This window comes from Myotis lucifugus, unplaced genomic scaffold, assembly GCF_000147115.1.
Source record: "Myotis lucifugus unplaced genomic scaffold, Myoluc2.0 scaffold_197, whole genome shotgun sequence".
NCBI lineage: Eukaryota > Metazoa > Chordata > Mammalia > Chiroptera > Vespertilionidae > Myotis > Myotis lucifugus.
The window spans coordinates 1651750-1664467 of record NW_005871245.1 but is presented as its reverse complement, the minus strand read 5'-3'; the positions used below and the strand labels follow the sequence as shown (position 1 = coordinate 1664467).

At 50.6% G+C, this 12718-nt stretch overlaps 1 protein-coding gene across 1 annotated transcript; it reads right to left on the bottom strand.

Annotated features, from left to right (window-relative positions):
* Positions 1 to 9023: 9023 nt before the first annotated feature.
* LOC102432758 (interferon alpha-inducible protein 6-like) lies at positions 9024 to 11712 on the bottom strand. The gene is made up of 5 exons (XM_023761022.1): positions 11587 to 11712; positions 11302 to 11393; positions 10553 to 10624; positions 10323 to 10472; positions 9024 to 9247 (listed from the first exon to the last, which is right to left on the bottom strand). Exons 1-5 carry the CDS (start codon positions 11646 to 11648, stop codon positions 9138 to 9140), a joined length of 486 nt encoding a protein of 161 aa, XP_023616790.1. The 5' UTR covers positions 11649 to 11712; the 3' UTR covers positions 9024 to 9137.
* Positions 11713 to 12718: the final 1006 nt, after the last annotated feature.

Below are 12718 nucleotides of genomic sequence, written 5' to 3'. Positions count from 1 at the left end.
GTCAGAGGCCCCAAATAGCCTCGCTCCAGTGAGCACCCCAGGCCAGGTCACATTTTCTCAGCCGCGAGCGTCCCCTCTGGGGTCTCATCTCCCAGCAGAACGGGGTGAGCCTCGCCACGCTCCGTGCCCGGCCACGTGAACGTGCCCCCGGGCGCCCCGGACGCGGCACAGCCTCGAGGCCATCTGCGGGGACACCCCGCTGTGCTCCTCTTCGACTCCTTCCCGTTTACCGGGACCAGAGGGAAACTAGCGCAACCCCCGCGCCCGCCATCAAAAAAGCAGAAGCTGACTCCGGACACGCCTCCCTCCGTGACGTCATGCAACTGGCCCCGGAAGCCCCGCCCAGTGGCCTCGTATGGGAAAAGCCCAGGGGGAACCGAGGGGTGGAGGGGGAGCTCTTGAAGGGGGAAATATCTGTGAATCACCCATAGTATTACTGGCATGCAGGGTGAATAGATTCCTAATGTTAAATGTATGTATCCACTCAATCACGCCTCCGCCACCCGCCGTTCATCTATCTGTCCGTGCACTTATCCAAAGTTATTAGGCGCCTTCGGTATGCGAGGCGCTGTGCTGGGTGCGGGCGATACATCACCGTGAACACTGAGTGAGTCTAGTGAGAAAGTCCAACAGTAGCAAATGCTTGCATCAATCATGCTTCTGTTATCATTGTGATCAATTCTGGGAACCCAAGGAACAGGCTGCTGGAATAACCGAGTGTTTAATTTATTTATGTATATACTTATTTATTTAATTTTCAATTGATTTGAGAGCGAGACGGAGAGAGAAACATTGATGTGTTGTTCCATTCATTGGTTCATTCTTGTATGTGCCCTGATGGAGACCAAACCCTCAATCTTGGCGTACCGAGACGACACTCTAACCAGGACACAGTGTTTAATTTAGATTGGGGCTCAGGTCTCTGGAGAAGTTACATCCGAGCTGACTCCTAAAACAAGAGTGCTCTCGGCCAAGGAAAGAGCTTGTGGAAAGGCACTGAGATTTGCAGGCACTTGGAGGGTTCTGGGAAGGAAAAGGAGGCCAGCCAGCATGGCTGGGAAAGCGTTGGGAGAGGGGAAGCAAGGTGAAATAAGACTCTGGAGGTTCCAGCAGATTGTTCAAGACCTTGAAGGCCAGAGTAAGCAAGTAAAATTTTATTCTAAATGTAATGGGCAGCCACGGGGGGGTGGGGGGGGAGTGCTTTAAGCAGGGTGGGAGGGTCATTTGATATACTTTGTTTTATGATCTACCTTGGCTTTCTGTGGAGATTGACAAGAGTGGACACAGGGGGCAGGAGTAGACATAGGAAGACCCATTAGGACAGTGGTTCTCAACCTTCTGGCCCTTTAAAACAGTTCCTCATGTTGTGACCCAACCATAAAATTATTTTCGTTGCTACTTCATAACTGTAATGTTGCTACTGTTATGAATCGTAATGTAAATATCTGATATGCAGGATGGTCTTAGGTGACCCCTGTGAAAGGGTCGTTTGACCGCCAAAGGGGTCACGACCCACAGGTTGAGAATCACTGCATTAGGAGGACCTTGTAGGTGCCCTCCAGCCTGAGGGCATCAAACTAGATGAAGAAACTAGATGAGGAGAGGGGGGCCATGTGGGCAGACAGTCATGCGCAGACTAAAAAAAATAATTAGAAGCTAGAACCTACTGGCTGGCTGGTTATGGGATTGAATGTGGGAGTTGGGTGAGGCAGAGGGAGATTAAGATGAAGTCGTTCCTTTATTGAACAATTATTTACAGAGCCCCTCTGGCCAGACACTGCTCTAGAGAGACTATCTGGGTTCAAATCCTGGCCATCAATTGCTAGCTGTTTGCCTTAGGGAAATTATTTAGCCTCTCTCTGCCTTGATCTCTTCATCTATAAACTGAGGATCCTAAGAACACCCAAGGAGCCCTGGCCAGGTAGCTCAGCTGGTTGGAGCATCATCCTGATACACCAAGGTTGCTGGTTTGATCCCTGGTCAGGGCACATGTCCGGGTTACGGGCTGGATCCCCAGTGGGGAGCATGCAAGAGGCAGAGGATCAATGATTCTCTATCATTGATGTTTCTATATCTCTCTCTCTCCCTCCCTCCCCCTTCCTCTCTGAAATCAATTTTAAAATATTTTTTTAAAATATATTTTATTGATTTTTTACAGAGAGGAAGGGAGAGAGATAGAGAGTCAGAAACATCGATGAGAGAGAAACATTGATCAGCTGCCTCCTGCACATCTCCTACTGGGGATGTGCCCGCAACCCAGGTACATGCCCTTGACGGGAATCGAACCTGGGACCCTTCAGTCCGCAGGCCGACACTCTATCCACTGAGCCAAACCGGTTTCGGCAAAATATTTTTTTTTAAAAGAACACCCAAGAAGATTGTTATAAGGTTAAAAGAGTTAATATATGTAAAACCTTGGGTCTGGGTGCTTAGAGCTGAGTTCTGAGGTTGAGGACTTGGACTTGGACTTGGGGCTGGGTGCTTGGGTCTGATTCTTAGAGTAACCAAGCTCCATTTCTTCACTGGCCTTTCACAGAAAATTAAAACAGGGTGATAGACTACAGCAGTGGTTCCCACACTTTCTGCACATTAGAATCACCTGGAGATTTTTTTTTAAATTCCAAAGCCCAGGCTGCACCCCAGACCAATTACATCACAGTCTCTGTGGGGGGCACAGGTTTTGAAGCCTCAGTATGTTTTGAAGCCTCCAGGTAAGTTCTAGGTGCAGATAAGTTTGGGAACTACTGAGGCAGAGAGCAGCAAGGAGACTACTTTAAAGTAGGTAATCAGGGAGGGCTTCTCTGAGGAGGTGACATATGAGTGAAAACCAACAAGTGAAGTAGGAGCTGTTATTGGAGGGTCATGAGGGAAAGCCCTTGAGGAAATGTCTGGCCTAGGTATCTGCATGCTGGACGATGCCTTTGCCGAAAGTGAGGAAGATTGAGGGAGTAATGGGCTTGACTTGATGGGTTCCAAGAGAATGGGAGAGTAATCATGGTTGAGCGAAGACTCTCTTCCTCTTCCTCAGACCGGTTCCTGGAGCCACTGAACCATACTGTTGCTCCTGGTAAGTTATGGGTGCTCTGTCCTTCTCCTCTTGAAGGAGGCAGCAAGGGCTGTCCACTGGCCAGGCAGAGGCTGGGCAGAGGCCCAGACGGAGTCATGCATGAAGGCTCAAGGATGGTGAGCCCAAATCAAGCCCTGTTCTCTCTGCCTAGAGCTGGTTTCTAGAAGTCTCCCTGGCCTTGACCTGCTTCTGTCCCTGTGGGGGAGAGCTGGCTCTCCATCAGGTGGGGGTGTGAGTGAATGAGGATGGGTACTACCCTGGACAAGCAGGTATATGCAAATAGAACAAAAGCAGTAAAATTGTACCAATTTGGATTTTGTGATTGTTCATCATGGTTGGGCTGGCATTTCCCTTAGTGCTGGTTACAGGGAAAGAGAGTCCAGTAAATATATCCTGGGAAAATAATTTGGAACCAACTCTCTTACAGGGCCACTCTCCTGTGCAATGGAAGAGCCACTGGGCCCCTGCCCACCTCTGGCTGGGCACTGGACACCCCACTGGGAGCCGGTGCTTAGAACTGGGAACTTGGGGCTGGGTTCTGAGGATGGATGGGGACTTGGACTTGGGTACTTGGGGCTAGGTACTTGGGCTTGCTTCTTGGAGTAACCAAGGCTCCATTTCTTTCTCCCTTTTTATTGATTTTGAGAGAACAAGAGAGACATCGATTTATTGTTCCACTTATTTATGCATTCATTGCTTGATTCTTGTATGTACCTTGCCCGGGGATCAAACCCACAACCTGGGCATATCGGGACGATGCTCCTACCAACTGAGCTACCTGGCCAGGGCATGGATCCATTGCTTTACTGGCCTATACGAATGAGCCTGCCTAACCTGACTCTCCTCTCTGTGGCCTCACAGCACCTGAGAAGGGTGTGCCCTTGCCTGTCTGGGCTGTCTGCTCCATGGAGACTCCAGAGAGAAGGGAACTAGAAGGGACTCTGGCGATCATTGTGGGGCCTTCCTGGGATTCCCTTCCTCCCACCCCTCCATCCCCCTCTGCACACCTCTCAGCCAGAAAGCCCCCGCTTCCTAATCCTCGCCCCTCCCCCACGGCCATCTGCTGAAAGGAAGTGGCTCTTCAGTTCTTCACAGGAAGCCACAGGCCTCCTCTGCTTCAGCTCCCTGCCACTACCTCCCACTACCGCTGACCAAGCCCTCTGCAGGCCAGGTCCTCTTCCAGGCTGGGTCCAGGGCGCCCTGCTCCTAGCATTACCCTCTGCTGCGCAGCCAGGTGACGTATGCGTGTGAAGCGCTACCCTCATGTCCTGATCATCCCTGTGGCTCAGGCCTGGCAGCACAGGCGGTGGCCCCGCAGGTGAGACCCGATCGCAGAGGGTCCGGAATGCTGTGCTCAGGAGTTTGGAGATCCCGGAGAGGAGAGGGCACACCCTGCAGTGTCTCCGGATTGGCCGCTCTCGTGAGCTTCGGGAGCTCCTGCGCAGACGGGGGCAGGGTTGGACCCATTCCAGCTCGAGCATCCATGATAGGGCCTGACCCAGGGAGGGCTGTGGGTAATTGTGGCGCTGCGCAAGGATGGTGCAGGCTGAGGAGGAGTCCAGGGCGGGACTGCACTGTCACCTGGTGGCCACACCAGCACATAGCACCATGGAAGTGGGGGAGGCCTGCCAGGATGGGCAGGGAGCTGACTTTCAAGGGTCTTAGGGGCCAGGGAGAACCTGAAAGAGTAAAAGAAGCCCAGCCGGCGGGTGTGGCTCAGTGGTTGAGCGTCGACCTGTGAACCCCAGGTCACAGTTCGATTCTTGGCGGGGGCTGCGAGCTCGATCCCCAATGTGGGTCGTGCAGGAGGCAGTTGATCAATGATTCTCTCTCATCATTGATGTTTCTCTTTCCCTCTCCCCTCCTCTCTGAAATCAATGAAAATATGTTTTTTTTAAAAAAAAATAATAATAAAATAAATCACTAGATAAAGGGGTCTTATTAAAGAGCATGACAGCTCTAGCCCTGGCCGGTGTGGTTGGAAGGTAGGGTTTCAGGTTCGGGTCCCCGGTGGGGTGCTTACGGAAGGCCAGGCAGCCAGTGCTGTTCTCTCTCACATGGATCTCTCTCTTCTCACCCTTCTTCCTCCCTTCCCCTCTCTGGAGTTTGTCCTCGGGTGAGGATTAAAACAAAATACAAACAACAAAAAAACAGCCCAGTGGGCGTGGCTCAGTGTGTGAGCGTAGTCCCATGAACCAGGAGGGAGGTCACAGTTGGTTCCGTGGTTGGTTCCGTTCATTCCAGGGTCAGGGCATATGGCCGCCTTGTGGGCTCCATCCCCAGTGGAGACGTGTAGGAGGCAGCCTATCAATGTTTCTATCTCTTTATCCTTCTCCCTTCCTCTCTCTAAAATCAATAAAAACATTTTTTTTTTTTTAAAGAGAGCATGTCAGCTCTAACTTGAGCACTCAAGAAAGGCGTTCTAGGTCTCGATGAGAGTCCAACTCTTGCCCTCCTCCGTTTTATATTCTAGGAGAGCGATCTCAACCTCTTTCACTTCATGGCACACAGAAAGTGATTAATAACATTCTGCGGCACACCAAAAATTATTATATTTTTTGCTGAAATATATTATATATTTTTTTGCTGATCTGACAAAAAATTAGGTATAATTTTGAATCAATCACATTAGACGACTATTGGCGAGTTAGCTGTTGTCATTTCTTTTAAAATTTGACAATCTGAGGGATAAAAGGTCAGTACCCCTGACTAAATAGTCAGGTTTTGCAGGTCTTAAAAATCCTTGCAACACATCCCTGTGCCGTGGCACCCAGTTTGAAAATTGCTGGTCGAGGACATAGAGGCCCAGGGAGACATGATGAGGACAGAGGACCTCAGCATTGTTTTCCATCAAGTCAGCCACACAGATGGATCTATTTTCAGACTTGTCTTAGGGTGTGGTCCCAGAGTGCCCTGCTAGTTTCTAGTCACCCTCATTTGTGACCAAACATGGTCTCTCTCAGCACCATCACCCACCTTAGTCCCAAAGTTGGCAACCAGATTGCTTTTGTCAGCTTCAAAAATAAAATCTACTCTCCGAGGGCGGGGATCTGACAGGGCCAGGGGGGTTCAGAAGGATGTGCTTCAGGCTCAGCAGTTTTAGAGAGGACGTGTCCTGGAGAATATGATATCCAACCCCACTGGGTTGAAAAACCAAGGAAGAAGCTGGGGCTCAGGGAGGATAAGTAACCTGCCTGAGGCACCCCACCCTGGAGCTGGGCCAAGACTCCGCTGTGTGTCTTTCTGAAGGCCATTGCCAAGGAGGAGTCTAAAAGTGCATTAGCATCTCCTGACTTGTTGCATTAGTGAATTCTGGCCGCGTTCATACTTTGTAGACAAGGTGATTGTGGGCTGTGAAGGCTGACAAGGGCCACGGCAGGTGAAAGGAGATGGGGATGAGGTGGTGACAGGGAGAGAGAAGGGGGGTCATAGATGCTTTTGAGGGCTCTCAGTTCGTGCACTGTGGGCTCCACGTAGGTAGGAACTGGGTTTCTACCACTGTAGTGTCCTCAGCATTTGGCACAGTGCCTAGCACAGACTGAGTGCCCAGTAAATGTATGGAGAATGAAGGCAAGGAGTTACCTGCACAGGCCCAAAGAGCCCCTGGAGTAGGTGGAACCTCCCCATAAAGATGGGTCATTTCAATGTCATTCAGCCTGAGAACTGCTGAGGCCTCCGATCTAAAATCGGGGGGCAGAGTTGTCCATCTTCCTTTAGCTGTGATGCTCTTCAAGGGAATAAGGTGCCAAGGGAATACGTGGAGGACACTCACCCTTGGGAGAAAGGCAGAACAGAGTCTGTGAGCCCCAGAGAATAAATCCTGACCCCAAAGTTAAATGATCTAATTCCTAGTAGGCATTTGGCTGTTTCCTCTTTGCTTTATGCAAGTCCTAATCATAATAGTCACTGACATTAACGGACTGCTCACTATGTGCCAGGCACCGTGCTAGACTCTCTTTGTTCACTAGTTCATCTAATTTCATAACAAAACCCCCATGAGGTGGGTGTTATTGCCATTCTGTTTATGGAGGAGGAAACTGAGTCACGGAGAGGTGAAGAAGCCTGCACTAGGGCACACAGGGCAGGAACTGAACCAAGGTCTGCAGGACTCCGTGCTGTGCTCCACGGCCTCCTTTGAAAACTCATCTGTGTCAGAGAAGATTGAGTAAAAGGTAAGGGGCCTGTGTTTACTTGGACCACAGTGTTAAAGGGGGTGCAGGACCTCCTCTCCTGGGTCTGCATGGTGGTGACAGTGGGTATTATCAAGGGAACCCCAAGGAAAGAACCAGAATTCCAGTCACTCCTTCCCATGAAGATTGGGGAAGGCATAGGGACAGGTAGATGGAAGTGAAGGTTCAATTCTGCTCACATATATTGAGCACCAACTGTATGCCAGGTCTATTCTGGGAACTAGGGGAAAAGGATAACTTAGATACAGCGCCCTCCCTAAAGGCGCTGAAGGACACGTACCTGTCTCTGGGATCTTGTCCCTATAGACAAACTAGGGTGCAATTAATAGGCCTCAGCACAGTGTGATGCTTGAGACTGTACCTCCTTCTGTGGGCGGAAGTCCACTCTATCGCTCCCCCCACCTCCCATGGACGGCTCCAGCCAAGGCAGGACTCTGCTCAGGCTTGTATGGTAGCAGGTCCGGGGACTCAGCCCGGTTTCTGCTCTTGGATACAAGCCATGGAGACAATATTTGAGGTGCAGGAGGGTGCCTGTCCCCCCTATGCAACTCTTCCACAAACAGTGCTTCTCCGGCGGTCTGGGGCAAGCCAGCTGAGGCAACCATTGGCCGAGGTGGCATTGGACCTGGGGACAGGAGGAAGCAGGATGGTCCTCTTCCCCACCCGTCCATACACATTCTTTTTTAATATATTTTATTGATTTTTTTACAGAGAGGAAGGGAGAGGGATAGAGAGTTAGAAACATCGATGAGAGAGAAACATCGATCAGCTGCCTCCTGCACACCTCCTACTGGGGATGTGCCCACAACCAAGGTACATGCCCTTGACCGGAATCAAACCTGGGACCCTTCAGTCCGCAGGCTGATGCTCTATCCTCTGAGCCAAACAGGTTAGGGCTCCATACACATTCGTAATGGAAGAACTTCTGGATTAGAAATGACGACAGCTGGCTTGGCCCTTTTGTGCATCACCAGGTATTGTGACTCCCATGTGGCTACTTCCCGGGGGTGCAGGTCTCCCTGGAGGGTGGGCTGGCATTGAGGCTGGTGCCCACTCATAGACCAGGATCACAGCGTTATTCTTTTTCCGTTAGTGATAGAACCAGCCCTACCCTGACTGACATTTGATTTCTAAGGTCTCTTGGCCCTCCCCTCTGCCTAGGTCCTTGCACTCTGCCCCAAGCTTGAAATCTCCCCACGGGCTTGGGTTGGCCTTCCCCTCCCACTCAGAGGCATATGCTCCAGATGCAAACTGCCCACCCTATCCCAGACTCCCTGAGGGAAGGGCGGCCTTGCTGAGCCCTCCAAAAGCTGCTGCTAACACACTTTCTGCAAAGCAAAAGTCTGGCCCTCTGTTCTCCACCAGAGGTAGACCACTCTGGTGCTGCTTCTGAGAATGGAGACCTGGTTTCTACGTTTCTGCCAAATCAGAGAAGTAGCTGGAAGCTTCTCTCACTGAGACTAAACTGAGCTCTGCCTCCCTGGCCCACTGCGACCTCCAGCCTGAGCATTCAGTGTGACAGGGGCAGCAGGCAGCTCTGCTGGGAAGGAGTCTCAGGGTGGGGATGTCGGAGCTGGGTTATGAGCTTCAGGACATTCTAGGCAGAAAGGACAGCACATGCCGAGGTCCAGGGACAAAATCAGCTGCGGGTGTTTCAGGAGCTGTGGTTGGCTTTAGGGAGAAGGGAGGGTGGGGTGTGTGGATGAGGCAGACCAGACCCAGATCTTGTTGGGCTTCTCCTAGGAAGAATGACTCACAAGACAAAGTGTTTTCTGAGAGAAGTTTATTCTCTTTTTCACCTGGTCGTTGGAGTGTCCCAGAGAGAGCTCTGGACTTCACCTGGAAGAAGCAGGGCGGGGGATGGGTGTCCAGGAAGCTGCTCACTCCTCCTCCTCCTCCTCTGCCCCCTTGTTGTCTATCTGCTTGTGGACAGTATAGCCTATGGCGGCACCAACGTTGGCCATGAGGGCACTGCCACCACCAGTAGCCCCTGTAAAGCAAGTATAGCCAGGTCACGCGCAGCCCAGGCATCAGGCCTGGGGATCCAAAAGTCTGGAGACCAATGGTCAAGTCCAACCTCTTCATCTTCAGATGGAGAGACAGTGGCCCTGAGAGGGAAGGGGACTTCTGCAGAGTGAGTATTATTTCCCCCTCCTCCCAACTCACCACCTCAAATCAGAGCTGTGTTTCAGAGATGAAAAAAAGTCAAAATAACAACTCATTCTCCTCATGTCTTCCATGTTATTAATAATGCTAATAGCAGCCACCTTTGTGGAGACCTCTCTGTGGGTGGTGGAGGGCTCACAAGTAAGAGAGGACAACCATCGCATAACACTGGACTGTTGCTAGTCCTGCCCAAACCCCTTACTTCCCACTGCTGGGGTGGCCTGGCCTGTGTTCCCCGCTGCCGCCCTGAGAAGGGCTCTGTTCTTCTGGGCTGGTCCGTTGGGCTTTGTCATCCAGAACTGAGAGAAGATGGAGGGCTCAGAAAGGCAGAGTTTGTCAGGAGTGTTTTTTTCTCTAGGATTTTGACGAGAGAGAGAGAGAGAGAGAGAGAGAGAGAGAGAGAGAGAGAGAAAAGGGTGAAGGAGAGAGGGAGGGGGAAAAGAAAGAGAGATTCACAGAGATAGACATGAATGCCAAATTTTTAGAAGGATCATTCTGAGCTCTGTATCAATCCCCTTCATGGTGTTCAAGAAACTCAAGTCAAGACCAGAACTGGTATGAGATTGAAGTGAGTGGTTCCACTCTGGGTGTTTGAGAATGAGCAGATTCATAAAATGTTAAATTGAGGAAGATTGTCCTGGTTAGTAGATGAGGAAAACTGAGGCTTGCTGTGAAAGCCAGCAATCAGCCTGTCGGGGTTTGAATCCTGGCTCCAGGGCAAGCCAGCTGGGAGTAAATGACTGAACCAGTCGGTGCCTCAATCCACCCACTGTACGATAGGGCTTATAAGAACACGCACTTCAGAGAGCTGAGCTGGCCTGTGGAAAGGACTCAGAATAGTAAACAGAGAGACGACCTGTGGCCCTGGTGTCTGCTCCAGGGCCTGGCCCCCAACTCACCCAAACTCTGCAGCGTGGCCACCAGCCCTCCGGCGGGCACGCCGCCCCCGTTCGCTATGGCCGACCAGCTCATCAGCCAGGAGGCCACCGAGTGGGCAGCGATACCGGTGCCTGTGAAGCCCAGAGCAGGCAGCCCGAAGGCCAGAGCCCCTGGAGGAAGAGGAGACGGTGAGGGAGCGCCCGGGGCTGGGGTCGCCCCACCTTGTCAAGCTCCCACCTTCCAGACCCACCTGCTCCGATCGCCATGTAGGGCAGCGCGTCCCAGATTCCGGAGTCGCTGTCCTCCGAGTCTTTCCTTTTGCCTGTGGGGAGAGCGGACAAAGTGGAGTGCAGTGGGGAGCAGAGTCCCCTACTCTGTGCCTGATGCCCAGGAACACCCACAGAGCTGGGGACCACCATCCTCCTATTCGGAGAGCCTCACTAAAGGGAAGAGACTTTTCCTAAGGCCTCGTGCCTGGCGCATAACTGGCATTGAATAAACGTTAGAATGGAGGAATGGACCGATTAGGGATTCGAATCTGGGGCTCTGGCCACGACAAGCCTGTGCTGTCCATTGTAATAGCTTCTCTCATTCAGAGGCACGCCTGAACCTCTAAACCAGTGGTTCTCAACCTGTGGTTCACGACCCCTTTGGGGGTCGAAAGACCCTTTCACAGGGGTGGCCTAAGACCATCGGAAAACACATATATAATTACATATTGTTTTTGTGATTAATCACTATGCTTTAATTATGTTCAATTTGTAACAACGAAAATACATCCTGCATATCAGATATTTACATGACGATTCATAACAGTAGCAAAATGACAGTTATGAAATAGCAACGAAAATAATTTTATGGTTGGGGGTCACCACAACATGAGAAACTGTATTAAAGGGTCGCGGCATTAGGAAGGTTGAGAACCACCGCTCTAAACCAAGGATCCTGAAACTTCCCGCTTCTTTCTGCCGAGATCTTGCCCTGCCCCAGGATCCTTACCTGCCTCCACCGGCCCGCAGGCGTACAGGAGCAGGTAGCACAACAAGAGCGATACCACCTTCTGCCGCATGGTGGCGGCTTTGTCGCTGAACCTGGGGATGGGGAGAGGAAAGAGATGATCCAGAGCCATTTTGAGCCAAACCCTCCAGGCTGTCTTCCTTTCCGATTGGAGGAAGAGTCCATACAAAGCAGCGAAGTGCTCTGGACTGAGCCCAGGACCCCTCTCAGGAGCTGCGGGATTTCCGTTTCTTCGTGGCAACAGGAGCAGTGATGTTCCTGCCTCACCCGGTGTCCTGAGAATCAGTGAGGGAATCCTCTTCTGGTAAGGTGCCTGGCACGTGGCGCATGCTCAATGATGTCAGCTAGTATCCTTGCCGTGGTTTCTGTTCTTGACTTTGTCCTCACTGCCTGCCTGACCTCGGGCAGGATACTAGCACCTTTTCTGGGTCTCGATTTACTTATCCCTAAGATGGGTTATTAATAGAGCCTATTTTAGAGGGTGGCTGTGAGTTTTGAAACTATTCATCACTATTCCCTAGCACTTAGAACATTATCTGTCACACAGAATTTTCTGGGGAAAAAAAAATGGTTGTGGATCAATTTATTTTTCCAATGCATTGAATAGTTATAGGCACCAAACATTGTCCTCACACCAGCTTCATTTTTCAGAAAGAAAGCACAGAGGGTTAAGGAGGTTGCCCAAGGCCACACTGTAAACTATGCAATCTAGACACACACTCATGACTGTTGGAATTCAAAACCTATGTTCATTATTCCAAAAAATAGGAAAATATACGTGCCCCCAAATTCACCTATAATGCACTTTTTGTCAGTTCAATGCAATTTTCTTGAATCAAAAGCAAGTAAACATCGCCCAGCTGGTGTGGTTCAGTGGTTGAGCATCAACTCATGAACCAGGAGGTCATGATTGGATTCCTGGTCAAGGCACATGGTCGGGTTTCAGGCTCGATCCCCAGTGGGGGCTATGCAGGAGGCAGCCTATCAATGATTCTCTCTCATCACTGATGCTTCTCTCTCTCTCTCCCTCTCCCTTCCTCTCTCTGAAATCAATAAAAAACATATTTAAACAAATAAACAAACAAATAACTCCCCCCCCCCCCCCAATGAGCGCTTACTCAGCACTTTATGGCACAAGGTCATTTATACCCATAACAACCACATGAAGCAGATACTGTTGTTCTCAACCACGTGTTATAGATAAGGAAACTGAAACTCAGAGAATTTAATATTCCCATGCCTGCCCAGCAGGGAGTGGCAGAATCCCAAAATTACTGATGTCCAAGCCCACATTTTTAACCATTCCAGATTACTCTATCATCCAAGATGAACTCATTGTCACATTAGATCCTACAACAAAGGGGTTTCTGAAATCATCCAGGTAAGGTGGCTTGATTAT